This window comes from Mixophyes fleayi, chromosome 11 (assembly GCF_038048845.1).
Source record: "Mixophyes fleayi isolate aMixFle1 chromosome 11, aMixFle1.hap1, whole genome shotgun sequence".
In the NCBI taxonomy this organism is placed as follows: Eukaryota; Metazoa; Chordata; class Amphibia; order Anura; family Limnodynastidae; genus Mixophyes; species Mixophyes fleayi.
In genome coordinates, this window is record NC_134412.1 from 4,049,614 (window position 1) to 4,076,567 (window position 26,954).

The window sequence follows — 26,954 nt, forward strand, 5'->3', positions numbered from 1 at the left end:
TCTATCTACTCTTGTCGTTCATTCTATCCCCTCCTGTCATTCATTCTATCTATCCACTCCTGTCATTCATTCTATAACTGTCCCTCTACCATTCAATCATTCATTCTCATCATCCCTTTCTGTCTCTCCTTATTCTTTCCCATCGTGTCTCTTATTCTTTTCGTTCCCTCATGTATCTGTCCCCTCCTGTCTCTCATTCTATCCATTCACATTCACTCTATACATCCAATCCTGCATCTCATTTTTTCTGTCTATCCCCTCCTGTCTGTCATTCTATCTGTCCCCTCCCGTCTCTAATTATCTCCGTACCCTCTAAGGCGCATTTTAAGAAACAGTAAGAAAAAAAAGTGTATTTTTTTTTCTCACTGAAAGCGAGTAGAGTAATGAAAAACCTCCCAGTCTGTGCATTGTGCATTCTGTCTGCTATTGGTCCACCAGCCTATGCCATTGCCCCATCCCTCTTCATGAATAAAAGAACCAGAAAAGAGCCTATCACTGATCACAGACTCTCCTCCTACACAGTACGCCAAAGTTGGCCACTTTAACAACTTGCAAAGCTCTCAGCTGACACTATTTGTTCCCCCAAAGCCATCACCTACCGAGAGAGAAGGCATAGAAACCATTATACGTCCTGCACCACTATCCAGTTCCCCTCTATTGTCTGAACACCAACTTCTTCAGCCTGCAGTCCTCCCTCGCACCTTCAGCTTATCCAAGTTTCTAAAGTCATTTTTAGCACAGTTTTGTTTGTGCATTTTAATAACTTTATTTTTAACTTGACCGACCTGGGGTCTGCACAAGGCGAAGCGCAGCTTTGCAGCTGTTTCAAAGACTTTCTACTTTCCTGGCTTTACACAAAGTATCTTCTTCTGACCTCCAGTGAATGGCTGCCCTGCCTGGCACTGTCCCAAGAATGATGCGGCCGGCTCCAGGTCAGAATTACCCCCGTACAGGATTCCCCTTGGAAGGTAGGTGTCCTACCACATCACGCTACAAATTAATGCTTTAAGATATTTTAAATACATTTCCTTATCATACACTTCAAAATAATTTTGTTTATTATTTTACTTTAAAAAGTATTTTCCATTAATGTGAATATGATCTGGGATGTGTTATAATAACCGCCTTATTCTTCTTAAAACAATTATTTTCCAGCCATGGGAAAGAGGGCTTAGGAATGCCAGTTACACTTCTGTTAATGAAGGAGACTTGTGCACAAATTTCACTCGTTATCATTTTACAATGTACCTGTGCGGACAGATTCCGGACGTTGGAATAGAGAAGTTTGATGCAGCGTCCATTAATTGCGACTTTTTAGCAGTGACTTGAATTTTGTTTAGCACAATTTGGAAGCTAATTAGGGGCCTCGGCTGCTGTCATGTTCGCTATAGCCCCGACAATGAGTATATTTTAGTGTGTGCGTGTGTGTATAGCGTTACGCATCTGATGCCTCTGAGCGCACGCACTTCTCCAAATCCCGTTTCATACATTCCGTGATCAAGTGCGGGGAATAAAACTGTAAGAAGCCACGAAAACAGCAAAACACACAAGCTGGGGGGATTTACTCAAGTGCTTTTCTGTAGCAAATGAAAGTAAAACAGACGGCAAAGAGACGGATCAATGGATTAGACCAATGTTTGCACAACATGACTGCGAATAATAAGAACGGCTTCTTGGTGCCACTTGAATGTACAATGGGCCTGTAAAGTGGCCCTTCGTTGTAATCACATATCCAGAGTGTAGGAGCCAAGTGACTCTGAATTAGCAGCGCATGATTGTCATTAAATCTCCAAATATCTGCTTTTTCCAGCCCACTCCCCGCCACTTTCAACCTCTCCCTCTCCCACTCTTAAATTATGCATCCGACTTCTTCGGTTTTTGAGGCTGTAAAATTGTACTAATCTACCAAATATTAAACATATTGGAGCTATCTCAAGCAGAACATTGTATAGACATTGCGCATTATTAATATATAACTTTGGCTGTGCAGACAATAATTAGTATCATTCTAGTTTGGGATAGTTGTCTTATTTCTATTTGTATTCCAAAATTTTTAGTTATCTATATTATTGTACTACTAACTAGTGTAAATTATTCTATATTCTACAGCATTAAGTGTCATTTATCCATCATAAACAGAAAGTTGAACATTAAATATTGTGTGTATAACTTATTTGTAAATAACGTATCTGGCCCAGTACCTCTTTGATGGACCTCTGCATTATACTGTATTTATATTGAACAATAGTTTTGAACAGAGCTTGCAGCATATAACAATGAGCTATTCCTGATAGCGGACTGGTTTTGTAATGTTCTCTCTTCCTCTCAGTGTCTACTCCTCTGGGCCAGGGTCGAGTTAATCAGCTCGGGGGAGTCTTCATCAATGGGAGACCTCTTCCTAACCATATCCGCCACAAGATCGTAGAGATGGCTCACCATGGCATCAGACCCTGCGTAATCTCCAGGCAGCTCAGGGTCTCCCATGGGTGCGTGTCCAAAATTCTCTGCAGATACCAGGAAACGGGTTCAATCCGGCCCGGGGCCATTGGGGGCAGCAAGCCCAGGGTGAGTGTCCCAGAAACCTAGCAAACTACTTTACAGAGAGGGCACAGCTGTGTATAAGTATACTGTATTACTATATCCATAAATATAATATAGCTATACTATTACATATAGTATATATAAATATATGATATAAGATTGGGATTGGTATAAACCTGAACAGACAGATAAACCGATAGCTCTACTATCCATATAAATTATTAAATGCATAAATATAATAAACACATATTCATCTTAGTCGATAAATATATCAGTATGTTTCCTAATAATTATATCTATATATTATAAATCTGCTATATATATATATATATATATATATATATATATATATATATATATATGTAAATTGAATATACATTAATAGAAGTATAGAACAGTTATAAATCTAATACACATGTCTACACTCATATATGTTATATATAGATACACACAGATCTATATATGTGTGTGTGTATATATATATATATATATATATATATATATATATATATATGTATATGCACACTGTGTGCCACACACATGTAACAAGCAGACATATATAAGATAAATTATAACATTAACATAGATATATGGAACATACATATTTACAAATATAGAACAGGTAGAAATCAATACAAGCATGTAACTATAATATGTGTATATATATATTACACATTTATATATAAGTACAATAAATAGTAAAAGGTAAAATAAATACACTGCTAGAAGAGGTTTTATCTGTGGACACTGCACCGCGTCTCGGGATGAACGCCTGTCTGATGATAACTACAGTTGTGTCAAGGACTGAATATTCGGTGTTGGCTCTACCGGACTTTTTACAGGTACAGCCTTACTTCTGTGTGTGTGTATATATATATATATATATATATATATATATATATATATATAAACCAGGAAAATAAATATTAATAGGTTTGCAGAACAGGTATAAATGTAGGGCAGGGTATTAAATATATATATTATATACTATAACTGCAGTACATATCGGCATATTTTTAGGACAGCTATTCATCTCCATACTGACGTGCTCCGGCCTTATGTAACTATTAAAGCAGGTAGCCACTCCCGACGTGGAGAAGAAGATCGAGGAGTACAAGCGGGAGAACCCCGGGATGTTCAGCTGGGAAATACGGGACCGGCTGCTGAAGGACGGACACTGTGACCGGAGCTCTGTCCCCTCAGGTGAGCGCAGGGCTGGAAATCGTCTATCTGGCACAATGTCACTTTGCTGACAGAGCTGACACTCTAGTACCCCTTGGTGGTTATAAATATTAAGACATTGATGTGTATTGTGTAGTACCTGTGTGATAAATGGTATAACGTGACCCTCTGTCATTGTTGGGACCAGGCTGCACTTTGTCACCCAATTTATATCCCCTCCCGTCTCTTTCCATTTCTGAGGTTTAGTGAGTTCGATTAGCCGTGTCCTAAGAATCAAGTTCGGGAAAAAAGAGGAAGATGACGATTGTGACAAGAAAGAAGAAGATGGAGATAAGAAAACCAAGCATAGCATCGATGGCATCCTGGGCGACAAAGGTAGGCGCAGTACAATGGGATAAACGTGTAAATTAAAAAAATGTGCAATTATGATGCAGAGCAATAACGTGCAGTTATAATGCAGAGCAATGATATGTGCAGTTATAATGCAGAGCTGTAACGTGCAGTTATAATGCAGAGCAATGATAAGTGCAGTTGTAATGCAGAGCTGTAACATGCAGTTATAATGCAGAGCAATGATATGTGCAGTTATAATGCAGAGCTGTAACATGCAGTTATAATGCAGAGCAATGATATGTGCAGTTATAATGCAGAGCAATAACGTGCAGTTATAATGCAGAGCAGTAACGTGCAGTTATAATGCAGAGCAATGATATGTGCAGTTATAATGCAGTATGATAACTTGGGTTCAGAGTGTAAAGTGATAGAGATACGATTCTTGGGCTGAAATAGAGTTTCAAAAAAGATAGCGAGTGAGGGGGAACGAAAGATAAACGGGGGGAGGTGTAGAAAGACACTAATGAGGGAAGAGATAGAAAGAGATACATTTGGTGGGGTGAATAAAGCAGGGAACAAGGAAGGTATAAATTGAAGAGCAGGCAGACAAAGGACATATCAGAAACTGTGCTGAAAGTTCTGTTACAGGAAGTCTCTGAATTGTCAACATATGAGTCCGAATGAATGTATCAATGTACGAAATGTTTAGAAGACCACAACTTCTGTTAATACTGATCTCATCAGTGATTTAATAAAAATCCGGTTCCACAATGATTTCATTTTAGTGCAACTTCTTTATGGGCCAGTACTGCTTCTTGTGATCCGTGTTATACATTGTCTATGTTTCTGGAGGAATGTTCCCAGTTGCTGATGGTTTTCTATACTGAGCTGACTGATTGGACTATTGGTAAAGCATCAGGCAGAGGTCCCAGTTAATGAGACATAAGTGTGAGATCGCCATCCCTGGCAATGGTCTGACATCCAGTACTTGATCAATTATTTATAGAGGACCGGAGGGGTATTGGATCTCGTCGCTACGTTAATTTGTTAAACAGATTTTCGGCTTTATAAATGGTCCCTTGAAAGCTCGCTTGACAGTTGCCCGATTTGAGCAATCAATGGCAATTAGTAATGTGGGATCTGTTGATCTAGTTATAGTGACGTCTTCAAAATCTGCTTAAGAGATGGTGATCATAAGAGACAGGCTGATGTAGTAGAAGAGTGACAGCATGGGGATAAAGTGTATGTGACAGTCAGATATCGCGATTAAAAATACACAGTAAAAATACAACATACACTTCGCATGTCACAAATTAAAAATGATTTAATAATAATTTAATGGATAACATAAACGGTGTGTGAACTATACATAATAATAATAATAATAATAATAATAATAATAATAATATGGCACTGCAAATAAGTATAAAGTTTGTTTTGCAACCTTTCAGGAAATTTAAGCGGTCAGATTGTTCTTTGTTATAATCGGTGTTTAGATTTGTACTTTTCATAAATCTTCATTTCAAAAGTTTTTAACAAAACATTCTTACATAGTAACCTCGAAATTGTAATTTCACTTATTTGTAATTATTATTTAAACAGGTATACCTTGTGTGTGTGTGTATATATATATATATATATATATATATATTTATATATATATATATATATATATATATATATATATCTACGTTTGTATATATATCTATATCTATCTATCTACGTTTGTATATATATCTATATATATCTATATAGATATATATAGATATATATATATATATATATATATATATATATATAATGCCTAAATCGGGTGAATTACTTTATATTTAACCTGTGAACCTGTTAATCCGCATTCGTGACTATGTAAACGTCGCAGATCCAGGTGCTCGCCGAGCTTTAACGTGCGTTTAAGGCCAGCAAAACGATCCCAATGACCTAATCAAACATTTGTCTAAGTCTGAGTGCGGGCACAATGGCAGTTCCTCTGCCAAACGACCCCCTTTTATCTCAAACTTGAAGATGAACTTGGCTTACAAAAGGCTGCAGTCTATTGAAGCATCAGAAGGAAAAGATTCCTAGCCACAAAAGAAAAACCCACCCCCTAAAATAAAGCGAGATGTAGGGGGGTGCTGAGTGTCCCATTCTCATTGAAAAACTTGCGAGGAGGAGAGAAGTTTTGCACAAAAGGCTGAGACCAGGGAGAATGGGGCTAAGTTATTCCGGGCTCCCGCTGTTCGCCAGTTTTGTAATATTATAGCACCGTCTGTTGGGAGAGAATCAACTTACGATTGAAAACTGTTTCCACTCATTTGAAAATTGCGATTGTTCATTTAGAAACAGGCCTATTGTGTGACACTTCTCTTTCCTCGCTGTTTATGTCCTTTCACTAATAGACATTTTTATTTATATGTGAAGACTTAGCGCTGCGGCCGCTCTCTGCGCTTTGCTGAGTGAGGTATTGGATATATGTCATGCTCAATGCTGAATAAATCACTTCTTTTCACATCCCTAAGAGTAGCTCAGTGCCTCCCCTCCTGCTGGGAGTCATTTTCTTGTCAAGTGGATAGTTTAGTTCATAAGGGTTAATGTTGGCCAGGAAAATATATTGTTTGTTGTGTCTAATATATAACACACACACACACACACACACATATATATATATATATATATATATATATATATATATATATATTAATTACAAACGAGTGTGTTCACATACATTTTGGGTAGCTTTTCTAGAATTCTTTTTAACGACATTTTTTGCCCATCACATATGTTTTGCATGATCTTTTTTATCGTAGCTTGTGTCACACAAATTTATAGACCAACATGTATAATATTTGCAATTGAACACATCCAATCTAGCGATTTGTAAACTGCTTTGGTTTCTCAGGAATGTTCGTTAATATTTCGCAGCCGTATTCTATACATATATTATATATATATATATATATATATATATATATATATATATATATACACACATACACATACTATCTGGACAGTGTAAAAACGAATTCGGGCACTATAAAAACGAATTCTTTAGAATTGAACACTAAATGGAAACGGATAAAAACAAAAACAGGATAGCCGCTTGTTGCAGCGTTGAATAATTCCAGTCTTATTAGCACGTAATGAAATCGCTGCGTGTTGAATAGGGAGCGATGTTGGAGAGCGGTGTAATTGCTCCGGGGCATGGTAAGATTCCTATTTTCACCCCATCACTGCTCACTCTCCGGGTTTCAAACACAAACGTTAAGTTGAAGGGTTTTAAGGCAGATTAAATTGAGTCTTTATTTCTGCACTTTCATCTTTAAACAGCTCACTATAGCTCGCCCGGGGCCAAGAGCTGTGAGTCGCCCACATCTCCCTCTAGCGCAGACGCCCTGATTTATCATTGCTAATTGCTGACAGAATTTATCGGCCTCTTACACACACTTCCTTGTAGATTAGCCCTTAAACCCGGGGTACCTGCATCCTAGTAAGAGCTGTAAGTATGTTTACCTTTGCTGTGTAACTTTACCATGTAGAAACTCTTGCATATAATAAAAGTATCACAGTCCCTTCAGAATCTACCCGATCGATTGAAACTGTCTGACTATATAGCCCCACAACAATACTACTATATACTATTATTTACTGTCATTACAGAATCATAAATGCATTTTTTAACCAGTTTACTGTGATTAGAGATTACTATACCTTAATTACATTTAAATATGTCTGACTATAGGTCCATCAACCTACTGGTATTTATCCTGTTATCCTATTTACAGTGATTAGAGATCGATCAATGTATAGTTAATCACACTGTTTACTGCAAATAAAGACCCATCAATATACTGGTATTACCCTGTTTACTGTGGTTGGGGACCAATGCAAATTATTTAAACTGTTTACTGTGATTAGAGATTTATATACTGGTAATCACCCTGTTTTCTATGACTGACTATAGGTAGATCAACATACAATAATTACCCTATTACTCTTATTAGTGGTTCACAAATATGCTGGTATTTATCCAGCTTTCTGTGATTAGAGAACATTGAATATACTGCTATTTACCCTGTTTATCCTATTTCCTGTGATTAGAGACCTATCAATATGTATTTAATCACATTGTTTATAGCAAATAAAGGTCTATCAATATACTGGCATTAAATTCCTATGTACTGTGATTAGAGATCAATACACTTGTAATTACCCTGTTTACTATGTCAGAGAATAGGTAAATAAACATACTATTATTTACCCTGTTACTGTCGTTAGAGGTCCATCATTATACTGGTATTTACCTTGTTACTGTGGTTAGAGGTCCATCATTATACTGGTATTTACCCTGTTACTGTGGTTAGAGGTCCATCATTATACTGGTATTTACCCTGTTACTGTGGTTAGAGGTCCATCAATATACTGGTATTTACCCTGTTGCTGAGATTGGAGGTCCTTCAATATACTGGTATTTCCCCTGTTACTGAGATTAGAGGTCCATTAATATACTGGTATTTACCCTGTTTACTGTGATTGGAGGTCCATCAATATACTGGTATTTCCCCTGTTACTGAGATTAGAGGTTCATCAATATACTGGTATTTCCCCTGTTACCGAGATTAGAGGTCCATCAATATACTGGTATTTCCCCTGTTACTGAGATTAGAGGACCATCAATATACTGGTATTTACCCTGTTACTGAGATTAGATGTCCTTCAATATACTGGTATTTCCCCTGTTTACTGAGATTAGAGGTCCATCAATATACGGGTATTTCCCCTGTTTACTGAGATTAGAGGTCCATCAATATACTGGTATTTACCCTGTTTACTGAGATTAGAGGTCCATCAATATACTGGTATTTACCCTGTTACTGAGATTAGAGGTCCTTCAACATACTGGTATTTACCCTGTTTACTGTGATTGGAGGTCCATCAATATACTGGTATTTCCCCTGTTTACTGAGATTAGAGGTCCATCAATATAATGGTATTTACCCTGTTTACTGAGATTAAAGGTCCATCAATATACTGGTATTTACCCTGTTTACTGAGATTAGAGGTCCATCATTATACTGGTATTTCCCGTTACCGAGATTAGAGGTCCATCAATATACTGGTATTTCCCCTGTTACCGAGATTAGAGGTCCATCAATATACTGGTATTTCCCCTGTTACTGAGATTAGAGGACCATCAATATACTGGTATTTACCCTGTTACTGAGATTAGAGGTCCTTCAATATACTGGTATTTCCCCTGTTTACTGAGATTAGAGGTCCATCAATATACGGGTATTTCCCCTGTTTACTGAGATTAGAGGTCCATCAATATAATGGTATTTACCCTGTTTACTGAGATTAAAGGTCCATCAATATACTGGTATTTACCCTGTTTACTGAGATTAGAGGTCCATCATTATACTGGTATTTCCCGTTACTGAGATTAGAGGTCCACCAATATACTGGTATTTACCCTGTTTACTGAGATTAGAGGTCCATCATTATACTGGTATTTCCCCTGTTACTGAGATTAGAGGTCCACCAATATACTGGTATTTACCCTGTTACTGAGTTTAGAGGTCCACCAACATACTGGTATTTACCCTGTTACTGTGATTGGAGGACCATCAATATACTGGTATTTACCCTGTTACTGAGATTAGAGGTCCTTCAACATACTGGTATTTACCCTGTTACTGAGATTGGAGGTCCATCAACATACTGGTATTTACCCTGTTACTGTGATTGGCGGTCCATCAATATACTGGTATTTACCATGTTACTGTGATTGGAGGTCCATCAATATACTGGTATTTACCCTGTTACTGTGATTGGAGGTCCATCAATATACTGGTATTTCCCCTGTTTACTGTGATTGGAGGTCCATCAATATACTGGTATTTAACATGTTTACTGAGATTAGAGGTCCATCAATATACTGGTATTTACACTGTTACTGTGATTGGAGGTCCATCAATATACTGGTCTTTCCCCTGTTACTGAGATTAGAGGTCCATCAATATACTGGTATTTACACTGTTTACTGAGATTAGAGGTCCATCAATATACTGGTATTTCCCCTGTTACTGAGATTAGAGGTCCATCAATATACTGGTATTTCCCCTGTTTACTGAGTTTAGAGGTCCATCAATATACGGGTATTTCCCCTGTTTACTGAGATTAGAGGTCCATCAATATACTGGTATTTACCCTGTTTACTGAGATTAGAGGTCCATCAATATACTGGTATTTACCCTGTTACTGAGATTAGAGGTCCTTCAACATACTGGTATTTACCCTGTTTACTGTGATTGGAGGTCCATCAATATACTGGTATTTCCCCTGTTTACTGAGATTAGAGGTCCATCAATATACTGGTATTTACCCTGTTACTGAGATTAGAGGTCCTTCAATATACTGGTATTTCCCCTGTTTACTGAGATTAGAGGTCCATCAATATACGGGTATTTCCCCTGTTTACTGAGATTAGAGGTCCATCAATATACTGGTATTTACCCTGTTTACTGAGATTAGAGGTCCATCAATATACTGGTATTTACCCTGTTAGAGATTAGAGGTCCTTCAACATACTGGTATTTACCCTGTTTACTGTGATTGGAGGTCCATCAATATACTGGTATTTCCCCTGTTTACTGAGATTAGAGGTCCATCAATATAATGGTATTTATCCTGTTTATTGAGATTAAAGGTCCATCAATATACTGGTATTTACCCTGTTTACTGAGATTAGAGGTCCATCAATATACTGGTATTTACCCTGTTACTGAGATTAGAGGTCCTTCAACATACTGGCATTTACCCTGTTACTGAGATTGGAGGTCCATCAACATACTGGTATTTACCCTGTTACTGTGATTGGCGGTCCATCAATATACTGGTATTTACCATGTTACTGTGATTGGAGGTCCATCAATATACTGGTATTTAACCTGTTACTGTGATTGGAGGTCCATCAATATACTGGTATTTCCCCTGTTTACTGTGATTGGAGGTCCATCAATATACTGGTATTTAACATGTTTACTGAGATTAGAGGTCCATCAATATACTGGTATTTACCCTGTTACTGTGATTGGAGGTCCATCAATGAACTGGTATTTCCCCTGTTTACTGTGATTGGAGGTCCATCAATATACTGGTATTTCCCCTGTTTACTGTGATTGGGGGTCCTTCAATATACTGGTATTTAACCTGTTTACTGAGATTAGAGGTCCATCAATATACTGGTATTTACCCTGTTACTGTGATTGGAGGTCCATCAATGTACTGGTATTTCCCCTGTTTACTGTGATTGGAGGTCCATCAATATACTGGTATTTCCCCTGTTTACTGTGATTGGAGGTCCTTCAATATACTGGTATTTAACCTGTTTACTGAGATTAGAGGTCCATCAATATACTGGTATTTAACCTGTTTACTGAGATTAGAGGTCCATCAATATACTGGTATTTACCCTGTTTACTGAGATTAGAGGTCCATCAATATACTGGTATTTACCCTGTTACTGAGATTAGAGGTCCTTCAACATACTGGTATTTACCCTGTTACTGAGTTTAGAGGTCCACCAACATACTGGTATTTACCCTGTTACTGTGATTGGAGGACCAACAATATACTGGTATTTACCCTGTTACTGAGATTAGAGGTCCTTGAACATACTGGCATTTACCCTGTTACTGAGATTGGAGGTCCATCAACATACTGGTATTTACCCTGTTACTGTGATTGGCGGTCCATCAATATACTGGTATTTACCATGTTACTGTGATTGGAGGTCCATCAATATACTGGTATTTAACCTGTTACTGTGATTGGAGGTCCATCAATATACTGGTATTTCCCCTGTTTACTGTGATTGGAGGTCCATCAATATACTGGTATTTAACATGTTTACTGAGATTAGAGGTCCATCAATATACTGGTATTTACCCTGTTACTGTGATTGGAGGTCCATCAATGAACTGGTATTTCCCCTGTTTACTGTGATTGGAGGTCCATCAATATACTGGTATTTCCCCTGTTTACTGTGATTGGGGGTCCTTCAATATACTGGTATTTAACCTGTTTACTGAGATTAGAGGTCCATCAATATACTGGTATTTACCCTGTTTACTGTGATTGGGGGTCCATCATTATACTGGTATTTACCCTGTTACTGAGATTAGAGGTCCATCAATATACTGGTATTTACCCTGTTTACTGAGATTAGAGGTCCATCATTATACTGGTATTTACCCTGTTTACTGAGATTAGAGGTCCATCAATATACTGGTATTTCCCCTGTTACCGAGATTATAGGTCCACCAATATACTGGTATTTACCCTGTTTACTGAGATTAGAGGTCCATCAATATACTGGTATTTACCCTGTTTACTGAGATTAGAGGTCCATCAATATACTGGTATTTACCCTGTTTACAGAGATTAGAGGTCCTTCAATATACTGGTATTTTCCCTCTTACTGAGATTGGAGGTCCATCAATATACTGGTATTTCCCCTGTTACTGAGATTAGAGGTCCATCAATATACTGGTATTTACCCTGTTTACAGAGATTAGAGGTCCTTCAATATACTGGTATTTTCCCTCTTACTGTGATTGGAGGTCCTTCAATATACTGGTATTTACCCTGTTACTGAGATTGGAGGTCCATCAATATACTGGTATTTCCCCTGTTACTGAGATTAGAGGTCCATCAATATACTGGTATTTACCCTGTTTACTGAGATTAGAGGTCCATCAATATACTGGTATTTACCCTGTTTACTGAGATTAGAGGTCCATCAATATACTGGTATTTACCCTGTTTACTGAGATTAGAGGTCCATCAATATACTGGTATTTACCCTGTTTACTGAGATTAGAGGTCCATCAATATACTGGTATTTACCCTGTTTACTGAGATTAGAGGTCCATCAATATACTGGTATTTACCCTGTTTACTGAGATTAGAGGTCCATCAATATACTGGTATTTACCCTGTTTACTGAGATTAGAGGTCCATCAATATACTGGTATTTAACCTGTTTACTGAGATTAGAGGTCCATCAATATACTGGTATTTACCCTGTTTAGTGAGATTAGAGGTCCTTCAATATACTGGTATTTACCCTGTTTACTGAGAGTAGAGGTCCTTCAATATACTGGTATTTTCCCTCTTACTGTGATTGGAGGTCCATCAATATACTGGTATTTTCCCTCTTACTGTGATTGGAGGTCCATCAATATACTGGTATTTTTCCTCTTACTGAGATTAGAGGTCCATCAATATACTGGTATTTTCCATCTTACTGAGATTAGAGGTCCATCAATATACTGGTATTTCCCCTGTTTACTGAGATTAGAGGTCCTTCAATATACTGGTATTTTCCCTCTTACTGAGATTAGAGGTCCATTAATATACTGGTATTTACCCTGTTTACTGAGATTAGAGGTCCTTCAATATACTGGTATTTTCCCTCTTACTGTGATTGGAGGTCCATCAATATACTGGTATTTTCCCTCTTACTGTGATTGGAGGTCCATCAATATACTGGTATTTCCCCTGTTACTGAGATTAGAGGTCCATCAATATACGGGTATTTACCCTGTTACTGAGATTAGAGGTCCATCAATATACTGGTATTTACCCTGTTTACTGAGATTAGAGGTCCATCAATATACTGGCATTTCCTCTGTTACTGAGATTAGAGGTCCATCAATATACTGGTATTTCCCCTGTTACTGAGATTAGCGGTCCATCAATATACTGGTATTTACCCTGTTTACTGAGATTAGAGGTCCATCAATATACTGGTATTTACCCTGTTTACTGAGAGTAGAGGTCCTTCAATATACTGGTATTTTCCCTCTTACTGTGATTGGAGGTCCATCAATATACTGGTATTTTCCCTCTTACTGTGATTGGAGGTCCATCAATATACTGGTATTTTTCCTCTTACTGAGATTAGAGGTCCATCAATATACTGGTATTTTCCCTCTTACTGAGATTAGAGGTCCATCAATATACTGGTATTTCCCCTGTTTACTGAGATTAGAGGTCCTTCAATATACTGGTATTTTCCCTCTTACTGAGATTAGAGGTCCATCAATATACTGGTATTTACCCTGTTTACTGAGATTAGAGGTCCTTCAATATACTGGTATTTTCCCTCTTACTGTGATTGGAGGTCCATCAATATACTGGTATTTTCCCTCTTACTGTGATTGGAGGTCCATCAATATACTGGTATTTCCCCTGTTACTGAGATTAGAGGTCCATCAATATGCTGGTATTTACCCTGTTTACTGAGATTAGAGGTCCATCAATATACTGGTATTTCCCCTGTTACTGAGATTAGAGGTCCATCAATATGCTGGTATTTACCCTGTTTACTGAGATTAGAGGTCCATCAATATACTGGTATTTACCCTGTTACTGAGATTGGAGGTCCTTCAATATACTGGTATTTACCCTGTTACTGTGATTGGAGGTCCATCAATATACTGGTATTTACCCTCTTACTGTGATTGGAGGTCCAATCAATGTACTGGTATTTTCCCTCTTACTTTGATTGGAGGTCCATCATTATACTGGTATTTACCCTGTTTACTGTATTGGAGGTCCATCAATGTACTGGTAGTTCCCCTGTTTACTGTGATTGGAGGTCCATCAATGTACTGGTATTTTCCCTCTTACTGTGATTGGAGGTCCATCAATGTACTGGTATTTTCCCTCTTACTGTGATTGGGGGTCCATCAGTGTCTCACTACCTCCAACCACTGTTGGCTGTGCTTTCTACATGGGGTTAAACTCCTCACAGATGTCCAGCCACAACTATCCTACAGAGAGTATTATGTGTTTGTGGTTTGGCCAAATGAGTAGTTAAAGTGACTCCAGGAGAAGAGGACTCATGTATCAGGTTACATTGGATGACCAGGGTGAAAGGTGACCAGGAGGATATCAGCGCTGATAATGTGATTGGACACTTCTACTGACTAATATGCTTCTGGGCACTGTGTGGACAAGTGCTGCCAAATGTAATTAGACTGTAGAGGTGAAAGACAAGGAACAGGAATCCACACACACTCCTAGATCACCTTCATGGTTCCACCTGCTATATCGTTCCATTTATCACAACCAATCTGCATTCATTAAACCAACATGCCCCTATGTGTACTTCATTAAGTCAGGGGATTACCTAAGGTTGCCAATGTAATCAAACACAAAGCAGCCTGGGATTTGTGAGCGGGATCAGTTTAAATAATGGAGGGCAGGAGGAGGCTCAGGAAGTGTCAAGCAATTCCCTGGCTGTGTGTTGCATATTCAGAGGATGCTGCGTGGAGACCCAGGGACAGCCTCTCAGTACTGATGGAGCTTACATGTCACAAGACAGCCTGAAACAAATGAGCTACAACAATAAACACAGATAACAATTACAAAGGCAAACATTGGCTTTTGGGAACAAGTAGCCGGGAGAAGATGGCAGGCAAATGTATGAAAGATAAACTCTGCCTAAATGAAGTGTGACGGGAGGAGAGGGAGACACAGGCAGGAGGAGATAAGGGAGCATATTATTACACATGGAGTTTAATGACACTCACACATTGCTGCTCTGTTTTGCACGTTTCATCATACTTTCTTATTTTCTTCCAAGGGGGGCTTTATTCACGAGGCAATTATCTCTCAGTTGTTGTTTACTACAAGAAACTACAGCATTGCATGCAGGGCCCTCTTGGGAAATAGATGGAGGGCAAAGCAAAGGGTGGCCATAGCTTTTGGAATGCCAGTATTGTGCGTTATTTTATAAGGCAAACCTTCCATTGGAATTAACTGGTAATGCTAGGAGACTATATACGTCAGTATGGCTCTCTTGGAAAACAAGAGGAAAGATTCAGTAGGTGAGAGAGTTGTTCCCCCATTTGCCACTATAATCACCTCCACTAGCCTCTAGTAGAAAGCTTTCCATGAGATTTTGGAACATGGTTGCTGTCTGGTCAGGCACTGTGGTTGGGCGATAAGGGCTGGCTCGCATTCAGCATTACAATTTATCCCAAAGGTGCTCAATGGGGTTAAGGTCAGTGCTCTGTGCAGGCCAGTCAAGTTCTTACGAACAACACTTAGGAAATCATTTTTTGATGGACCTCGCTTTGTGCACGGTGGCATTATCATGCTAAAACAGGAAAGGGGCTTCCGCAAACTGTTTCCACAAAGTTGGAAACACAAAATTCTCTAAAATGTCATTGTATGCTGTAGCACTAAGATTTCAATTCACTGGAACTAAGTTCTCCAGGCCAAACCATGAAAAAGAGCCCCAGACCATTATTCCTCCTCCACCAATCTTTATAGTTGGTGGTACGCATCTGCCAAAAACCCAGATGCTTCCTTCAAACAGCCATATGGTGAACCGTGATTCGTCACTCCAAAGAACGTGTTTTCATTGCTGTCCAATGGCTGTGTGCTTTACACTACTTCAGGCGACGTTTGGCATTGTGCATGGTGATCTAAGGTATGTGTGCCCGATGACCAGTAATTGGGCCCACGTTGCATCAAGGGGCGTGGAACTCAGCAGTGGGTGTTGCAATGGAGGGCAGATGAGTTATATGCGCTTCAGCACTCGGCAGTCCCATTCTTTGAGCTTGTGTGGCCTACTGTTTGCGGTTCAGCTGCTGTTGCTTCTAGATGTTTCCACTTCACAATAACAGCACTTACAGAAGACCGGCACAGCTCTAGCAGGGCAGAAATGTAATAAATTGATTTGTTGGAAAGGTGGTATCTTATGACGTTGACATGTTGAAAGTCACTGAGCACTTCAGAACGGTCCATTCTACTGCTAATGTCTGACTATGGAGATTACATGGCTGTATAATTGATGTAATGGATCTGTCAGCAATGGGTGTACATACATGTATAATATATATATATTTATATATATATAGGGCTGCCATCAGGAACTGTGGGGCCCAGTACTAATTAATCTGGCAGCCCCCCCCCCTCCCCATAGATGTGCTCCCTCCCTCTTCACCATATATGCGCCCCCTATTCCTCATTACAGTTCATTCCCCCCACTCCCTCATCACAGTAAATGTCCCCCTCTCTCCTCCCCACCTTCACAGTGAACCCCCCTCCACAGTTAATGTCCCCTTCTCCCCCCAATCACAGTTAATGTCCCCCCTCTCTCCCCCCATTCACAGTTAATGTCCCCCTCTTCCCCCAATCACAGTTTATGTCCTTCTCACCCCCAGGCACAGTTAATGCCCCCTCTTCTATCTGCCCCTCTCCTATAAAATGAATACCTAATTAACTTACCTTCTCCTATGAGATGCTGCAGCTCCCGCTCACTGATACAATGGGAGCACGGTGCGCAGTGATGATATCACCGTGCTCCCAGCCTATCAGAGCCTGGGAGGCGGAGCTACAGCACTGAAGAGAAGAAGGGGCACATGGTGGCGAAGTGGTTAGCACTTCTGCCTCACAGCGCTGGGGTCATGAGTTCAATTCCTGACCATGGCCTTATCTGTGTGGAGTTTGTATGTTCTCCATGTGTTTGTGTGGGTTTCCTCCGGGTGCTCCGGTTTCCTCCCACACTCCAAAAACATACTGGTAGGTTATTTGGCTGCTATCAAAAATTGACCTTAGTGTGTGTGTGTGTGTGTGTGTGTGTATGTTAGGGAATTTAGACTGTAAGCTCCAATGGGGCAGGGACTGATGTGAATGAGTTCTCTGTACAGCGCTGCGGAATCAGTGGCGCTCTATAAATAAATGATGATGATGATGAAGGGGCAGTACGGTAAGTCAGACTGAGAGGCCCAGACAGTCCAGGGAGCCCGGACAGACGGAGAGGTCTGTCCGGGCCCCCTACTCTGTCTGGGGTCCTTACAGCAGTACTGGCCGCACCCCCCTGATGGCGACCCTGTATATGTATATATATATATATATATATATATATATATACACACACACACACAAACACACCAGGCAGCAGTAATATGTATGTGACGATGACCAAGTTGATGTGCCCCAAAAAGATGCTGTACCCGGGCCGAAATTGGTGGATGTATATATGTATATATATATATATATATATATATATATATATATATATATATATATATATATATATATATATATATATATATATATATATACATAATACATACACACACATCCATGCACCTTTAGCAAGCTGCCCAGCTGTAGGAATCAGCACGATGGCTTAGTGGTTAGAAGTGGAATGTAGAAGTGGAATGTAGCACAGAGATTTTCATTACATTATTCAACTGGTCGAGTGGGTGGGTTATGGTTATCCATATATACAAGGGCAGCATGGTGATTAGGATTCCTACCTCACATTACTGGGGTCATAAGTTCAATTCCTGACCATGGCCCTATCTGTGTGCAGTTTGTATGTTCTCCCTGTGTTTGCGTGTGTTTCCTCCGGGTGCTCCAGTTTCCGCCCACACTCCAAAAACATACTAGTAGGTTAATTGGCTGCTATCAAATTGACTTTAGTCTCTCTCAGTCTGTGTCTGTGTGTATGTTAGGGAAGTTAGACTGTAAGTGACTGACTCTGTACAGCCTTACGGAATTAGTGGCACTATATAAATAACTGATGATAATGCTATGTGGATTCCATGAGTGTGTCTTGTAACTAATCCCTGTTCTACCTGTAGGCATGAGTAGCCTGGTACTAATTAACTGCCTTAATACAAATACAACACCATTGCTTAAATTTGTTTTAAAAGAGAGCAGAAATGAAGCGGATTTACTATGTACAATCAATAAGAGAGCGAAACTCCTGGTTTCTGTGAATGTGAGGACAACTTTACTGTGTGCCTGTGTTGTCTCTTCAGAGGGGATGGGCAGAGGGGGAGGGGGGGCTATACGATTGGGGCTTTGGTTTAAGGAATTAGATGTTTACCAGTCTGAAATAAGCCCAGTTAAAAAAGGAGACATTGAAGAGATGAGACAGGGTACAACTTCAAAGAATTCATCTGGACTGGTGAAGGGGAGATTTAGAGACAGTATTGGGAAGTTATTTAGATATTAATAACACATTTTCCTGAGGCGCTAGGATTGCCTCCATCCGCACTTTTCTTCAAGCTATTTGGCTGGGTGAAATATGGGGAAAGTGAAATGCTAGGAAGAGATAACAGAATCAGCAGGCCGGGTCCTGTGACTGCATCATTGCATTAAACTCGGATTAACCTCCCAGTTCCCCCCCTCACAGCTATCCAAATTTTCATAGAAATTTACATGGCAGGATTTGAAATCACATATCCCCGAGTCCTTACAGCTGGAAGCTACCTGGCTATTGCACAGACCCTTTAAATTTACCTTTGTAAGTCACAAATAGAGTTTAATGGTAATAACTTGACCTGTATTAATTTTCCCTTGTCCTGCATTAATTTTATCACACTGCAACCTGCCTGTGATAGGATTCCCTGGCTGCTTCCATCTGATCCCTATTATTACTTAGACTCTTATTGAATTTGTAGAGTAGAAGAGAGGACTAGTTGCCGGCAGATAAAGGGACTACACTTCCAATATATAGTAGAATGTACCCTCTTTGCCTGTCTCTTAGCACTAGTGAGTATTGTTAGGTGGTAATTCAATTGGCCGCGTTACTGTAAAAATTAACGCTGCCTGCGCACTATTACTGATATTACGGTAATAGGGCGCATAATTACGGTTAATATGGTAATTTCAATGCCAGCTTTTTGCATGTGGCTCCCTGAGCCGCAAGCAGAAATGTGAGTTAAAATGACAGTATTAGCGGTAAAAGACTTAGCGCGGCGCTATTATCAGGGGATATGAATTCCCCCCCTTATAACGGTTACATAGGTATGCCCAGAACTGCTCTTTTCTGAAATGTAATAACAGCATCAAAATAATCTTAGTTGAATCAGGATTTTCTTTTCTAACTGAAATTTGTGAAATAAAAATTAGTGCTTGTTTAAATTACATCATAAAACTTACTTTAAAGTTGTAATGTCAGTTTATTAATATGAACATTGGTAACAGACTCTGGATGGTACCGGTTTACTAGGAAGTACGTGTGTATCCCTGATTATATGTGAAGTGCCAGGTTATCACAAGAATATATTTATTGTTATTGTAGATATGATTTATTTTTAGATGCTAGCATTACATTTTTCTCAATAGTGAAAGTATATCTGACAACAGAGACACAACAACCACAGACTGCAACACTGTGTGAAAGTTCTTCTGGATGTTTGTAAACAATGTTACCATACAGCCAGGGTTGATCTTAGCTCTGAGTTTGTATCATTTCACTTTTAGCTATTAATTAGTGAGAGGGCAACTTGTTACTATCTGGGATAATGACATGGGGCTGACAGCTGTCCTGATTCCTCTGTGGGTGCACTATACTGGGGGGTACATTTAGCAGTCACTGGGTGACAGCTGTGTCTTTGGGGTGAAAAATAACGTACAATTTGGGGGGATTTCTCGCTGTTTGCTGGATTCTTAGTCTTGTGCCTCTCTCTGTAGAGCTCAGATCAAAGTACACAATCAGTCTAGGACAGTCTGCTTATCCTGGGGATAGGATTACAATCTATTCACCCCTGTGTCAGAGAGCTGGCTGGACATGGGCTAATATTACTGAGGAGTCACTAAATTCACTCCAATATAAATGGTGAAAGTATTGCACTCAATGCATTTGTTTATCTTAATATCATACAACCTGCAGGTAATTATCAGCTTGTACTATATCTATCTCAAGTCTAACTATTTAATACTATCTATCTATCATATGTCTATCTATCTCATCTCTATCTAATACTATCTATCTATCTCATCTCTATCTAATACTATCTATCTCATATGTATCTATCACATATAAATCTCATACTTTGGGGAGAATTCAATTGGCCGTGTTACTGACAAACGTAAAGCTGCCTGCACACTATTACCGTTAGTACAGTAATTTTAACGTTGATTTTTGCATGTAGCCCACGGGCGCCGCGAGAAAAATCTGGGTTAAAATTACCATATTAACTGTAATACAATTAGAATCGGCCCCTATATATATATATATATATATATATATATATATATATATATATATATACACACACATATATATATATATATATATATATATATATATATATAGATCATATCTATCTATTTGTCCATCTATCTCATACTATCTGTTTGTCTATCTCATACTATGTATCTCATATTATCTATCTGTCTATCTCATACTATATATCCATCTCATACTATCTATCTATCTATCTATCTATCCTTCTCATATCTATCTCTAATATCTCTGCAATTTGTGAAGTGTATAGAACTTTGAGGGTGTCATTAGTTGTGTCATCTCCCTGGCATTCAGCCCCTTTGTAAGTTAATAAACGTCCCTTCCCTTTGCCTGGGCTTTGAAGTGACTCTTTACAGCTTGCTGCACGTTTGAGGGTATCAATGGGCACTTTAGCAATGCAAACATCTTAAAGATAAAGTAACCAAACTAGAATGGGACTCTGAATGGGGGGATAGCTGTCTTACTTTTGCCATGGAGTGTGCAGCGGGGTCTGCCTAATCCGGCTTTCATTTTCCCGACAAATGCCAAGAATCTGTATCTGTCTCCTAGCCCATCAGGGGCCTGATTACACAACAAAAGCCCCCCATTATCCTCAGAAGCCAAGTGGGAGGGGAGCAGGGGGCTTTGCTCTATGTGCACTGAGCATCTCCTAACTATTGACTTGTGGAGTCAAGAGCAAATACTGGCAAAGAGAGCAGCGGTAACCCCTCCAGTGCCGCCAGCTCAGGGCCTCGTCATTAGGGTGGGCGGAGGCGGAGAGCAGCTTATGAAGGGGAAAGGTTATAGTTATGTAGAGAAGCACACATATGAAACACAATGCTCCCCTCTTCAGTATGTTATATGCTGCAGCCTGTGACTACTAACAAAGAAACAGTTAACAGAAAAAAAACAAAATCTAATTAAATGAAGGCAATACTCACATAACATAAACTGCAATATTAAAGCACAAACTTGACAGAAAATATGTATTGTTTTTATTTTAAATACTTCAATAAATAAGAAATGGGGTCTGGGAGGAGTTGTTGGAAGTATAACTGAAAGTAAATATAACTTATTGATCCATCATATTGGCTTATTTTTTGGGGCATAAAAGTTTGTTATTGTGACAAAACAGTGCCACAATTACTACCACACTACTGTTATTTGCCTGGAGCATTCCAGTCCCAACATACTGATCTAAAGAAAATATCATGAAGAACTATGAGCCTGTCACAAAATTCCTGGGCAAACAATAGACTTTGGTCTAGGTGTGGGGTGGGCTTCTCAAAGCTCCCACAAGATGCCCTTCTCTGAGGGTGGTAGAGGCAGTTGGAGGAATTGTGGGCTCTGTAGATATTTCTATGGCCGTGCTGGTGAAGGGGTCTGTGTGGCACTTGTGTTAGACTGTCCAACACTCCTCACACTTATACATACAGATGAATGTATGACCCATGGTGTGCAGGGCAGCAGTATATGTTACTGCAATGTAAATACATTGTAATAACCACACAGTACAGAGTCGGGAAGATTGGGATAAAGATATACTCTGTAAAGCCAATGTCAAAGGGCACACGAGTATTATTTTCCTGTTTTGCTCCTTTTTTCTAACCTAATGTTACCTACTATCAGTGTTTTGTTTGCATTCTATTGAATGACCCAGAAATATTTCAAGAACACAGGAACATTCTGCGGATGGTGCAGAGTGAATACAATAACTGCAACACAACATACACTTGAGCAATAACTTCCCTGTGCACAGAGGGTTACAAAGAATGTAATATGTGTACTATTCAATTCAATTTATTGGATTATTGTTACCTTGGAGTGGTTTTACTCAGCCAAAAAACATGTGTTAACTGTGCAAAAAACAACAACCACACAGCTATGGGAAAAGGAACTTAGTGAATTGAAAATGATGTAATGGTCTGGATGGTGAAGGTGGAACAGTTCTGATAGCAGTTAATAGAGATGATATTTCACTGACATGTATAAGTATGTCTCACGTGTATATGTTCTTCTGGTAAATCGTATGCAGATAGTACACAGTGATACATTGTGGCAGTGGCTCTGTAATAAAGCCAGTATAAGTGAGTCATGACCAGGTGACCAGGGAAGGGCTGAGTCTAGCCCGGTGGGGGGGACTCAACTCAACTCAGCTCAGCAGCCTATTAGGAATGTTTTAAGGAAAAAAAATGCAGGTGAACTAGTGACCCAGCTCAAGGTAGCCCACTATGGGACCGGCCCAGGGGGCAGATGCCACCCTGCTCCTGGTTATGGATGGAATCAGTGCTGTAGTGCTACCAGCTCAGTTAGTGGTGTAATATCAGTCCTGCTAACATCAGATGTCTCAGAACTCCTTTATTACACAGCGCCACTTCAAATTTCTATATCAACTATTTACACATTATTAGTTTATTTTCTTTTGTAAAGATTTGAAACTAACGCCCAGCTTCATCTACTTATTAACACTGACATGATTTATTCTGCAGAGCATCTCACACCACAACGGGATTTGTGACATCTCATTTCCTGAACATCTTTGGTTCGTAAGGGGGCTCTGTGCCTGCAAGTAATTTCTTCCAGGAAGGCCATTCCCTTTGCCTGTAATTATTGAATGTACAGGGCTTTCACTTTGTCATCAATGCTGAAACCTTTGATAATGTGACAACTCAAACATTCTGGTTTAGTTCATTAACATTCCATAATATCTGGTATAACCTTGTTAAACCCAACGGTAACACAACAATAGTTCACACTTCAATTACTGGCTTTGCTTTAATGAAACAGCAGCACGGGCCCCTGGTTAATATAGTCTGATTGGCCCCTGGGAACAAAACAGGAACAAGTGGATCCCTTCCCACAGCCACTTATAAAAGGAAACTCTCCAGTGCTCTGGGGCCTTGTAGAGAATCCGAGAGAGCCCTCCAGCACTTTAAGGAACACAACCCCCCTCCCCTACCATTTTTAACCACATGAAGTGCTACGTACACCGGCACTGAAGGGGTTAATTAGCCCTATAGCAGGAGAGACCCTGGCACCCTATAAATAGATTCCCTCAATTCAAACATGTCAATTAAATAATCTGCGGGATGACACATTTTTCCAAGGTGCTGCTACAGCTTAAGAGTGAGACGTAGAGAATAATACATTCTAGACACCGGCGGCAGCCGATTCTCTAACTGCACAATTCCTCTTGTTCACACTGCTTGTGGAATTGCTTTTTGTAAGGCTGATCTGAGCAGGCTTCCCCTGGCCAGGGAATTAATTAAATTAACTGAATCTTCCAATACTTGTAAGACTGCAATAATATCCTTTCCCTTCAAATAGAGCCTGGCTGGTTAGATCATCACTGTAAGGATCTTCCCTGCCCTCTCCTGCTGGGTCTCACCCAGTGCAAAGAATGCCACTTACAATATGGCTGAATTGGTCCTTTGAAATTTAATGCGTCCCCAGCATTATAACCTGTATCTGATTCCCCCCCCCCTTTTTCCATTCTTTTTGGATGACTGTTCAAACCAGATTAGAGTGAGGAAGGCTACAACACTCCTCCCCGAGATTAAATCAACAGAAAAAACAGCTCTCGCTAGGCTAGATGTCATTTCTCAGGGTGTTAACCTTATTTTGGGAGTTGTGATCATTCTATATCTATGTTTTGGGTTAGATACATCTACAAGTATTTATGACTGGATTGTGGAAACACAGTAAAGCGAAAGATGAAAATTTTAATTTCATATGAAATTGAATACTATCATGGCAGATAAAGTGATAAATGTCTAATATGTACTAACCATATCGCCATCTACACTGCCAGGCTTATGCACAAGCTCAGATGCCCATCTCTGCCAGTCCCTGAAGTGGCTCCCTCTACCTTAAGGATAAAGTTCAAACTTTTATCATTATCCTATAAAGCCGTCTATAGTTCTGACTCATCCTACATCTGCATCTCTTAGTACTCTCCCACCCATCACTATGCTCGTCCCAAGAGCTGATGCTCCACCTCACATACACATCTCCAGTAGTTGTCTAGAGACTCTCCTCTTTCTGGAACGCTCTCCCTGACTTTATCAAACTGTCCCACAGCTTAAGCTGTCTCTTTAAAGCTTTACCTGTCCCCACGCCCACATCCCATGTGCCACTTGTTCCCTGTAGTTTGTAAGCCAACCCCCCGAGCAGGGCCCTCTTCATTTTGTGTGTAACTTTTAAAATTTGCAGAGCTCTGTGAAAAATGGATAATAATAGGAATTATACATCAGCTGAGGGCTGTCATGTTATTGATGTCTCCTAAAGTCTACATTGAAATCAAATGATAACAGGAATGTGATCCTTCCATTAATAGGACAAACCAATCAGACATTTACTTTCATTGTCTAACTTACACTAGCTTGACCAAAGCTGGCTGATCGCTAGGGGATATTATACATTTACACTTTGTTAGTAAATACGTAACAATCATTTTTTAAAAATGTGATTAAAATATGGGAAGGGAGGTAAAATGTCTGTTGTAACCTTTATTGTTGTAACAGGACAACTAGTGATTTCTGGAAATGACTTTTCCAGAAATATAGCTCCGTTCAGTAAGCAATCTCTGTATAATTGTGTACACAGAGCTGTAGTAATGTAAGGTGTGTAGCTGGGAGTAGTGATGTCTTTGACCTCTTGCAGGCCCTGATATTTCATGGGTCAGGTCAGATATGTGGTGTTTGTCAACTCTAGCTGCTATGCATTTCCCTGTGTTGTGATAGAAGTGGATAGGGTTTGTTTACTGAATACATATAGATAGGCAGACAGGTTAGATAGGTCACAGTCACATTTGCAGGTTTCTGACAGCACTAACACAGACCCAGGTACAATGTGTATACCATTCACAAACCCTGATAATGTAACACATAATATGCCGATAGTGTTGTCTGTAGTTCGGTAGCCTAATGCTGGCCTCACACTGTTCCATCCATGTCACCTGGCTCGAAAGTCAGGATCTGTTTCCAATTTGGGAACACATGTCTGGTGAGCAACTAGATTACACAGTTCCTGCTGGCAGATGTATAGAGGCATATAGTGGTCATCTGCTGACTTTATTAGCCAGTATACCCGAAACAGGCCAATCATCTTCAATCACAATATTTTTGGGTTTGTGTTAATTTGATGACATGTTCTGCCATATCCCAGTTTATGTGGCTTATTGAGTAAATGGTATACCAGACATCACTAAGTGAGACTGACTCTTCTACAAGACTCTTATGGAGGCACAGTTGGCCAGCACATAGTGATTGAAATCAGTAACACTGAGGGGGAAAAATAGCACTTCTTTAAAAGATCTGGCATCCATTATAGTGTCCCTTCTTTACCCTGTATGGGAAAGGGAAAGTTTGACCTTTAGCCCCTGCAGCATCATCATGTCAGATACAGGAAGTGAAACTTTATGCACATGCTACAATACCAGAACAGCGGGATCATTTTTACCTGACTCACCGCTTATTGTGACCACCTGGACAAGGGGAGATTACAGGATACTCATCCGCAATGCCATAATTATCGCTCAGATCAGAGGAAGGGATGGCGAGCCTTTACAAGGCAGGGGGATTTAGCCTGACAGCAATTGCAGGGAATGAAAGTGGTTTGAAGTGAAGAAGGGAAGTGACATTTGAAAGTTCTAATTAGCTGCAGATAAGAACAGAGAAGGGTAACTCCATTGTTTAGGGATTAACACCTAACTAACACCTATCAGCAGTAGCACTGCTGAAAAGCACTTGTTGTTGGCCTGAAATAGCTTCACATAACAGAGCTGGGAGTGGTAATAGTCAGGAATCTGTCAGGATCTTCTGCAATGTGTTTAACCCCAGCCAGCGGCTCTCTAAAC

The 26,954-nt window shown here is 39.6% G+C and overlaps 1 protein-coding gene across 4 annotated transcripts in view; it reads left to right on the forward strand.

The window, feature by feature from the left end:
• The first annotated feature begins 474 nt into the window (after window positions 1–474).
• PAX7 (paired box 7) overlaps window positions 475–26,954 on the forward strand; it is a 77,068-nt gene continuing 50,588 nt past the window's right edge. The window contains exons 1-4 of one of the 4 annotated variants that reach the window (XM_075190710.1): window positions 475–968; window positions 2,330–2,565; window positions 3,615–3,744; window positions 3,964–4,098. In XM_075190710.1, the coding sequence (XP_075046811.1) occupies window positions 884–968; window positions 2,330–2,565; window positions 3,615–3,744; window positions 3,964–4,098 (586 nt within the window). In that variant the 5' untranslated portion in view covers window positions 475–883. The remainder of the gene's footprint in view (window positions 969–2,329; window positions 2,566–3,614; window positions 3,745–3,963; window positions 4,099–26,954) is intronic. The other 3 variants (XM_075190708.1, XM_075190707.1, XM_075190709.1) reach the window with 3 other exon arrangements.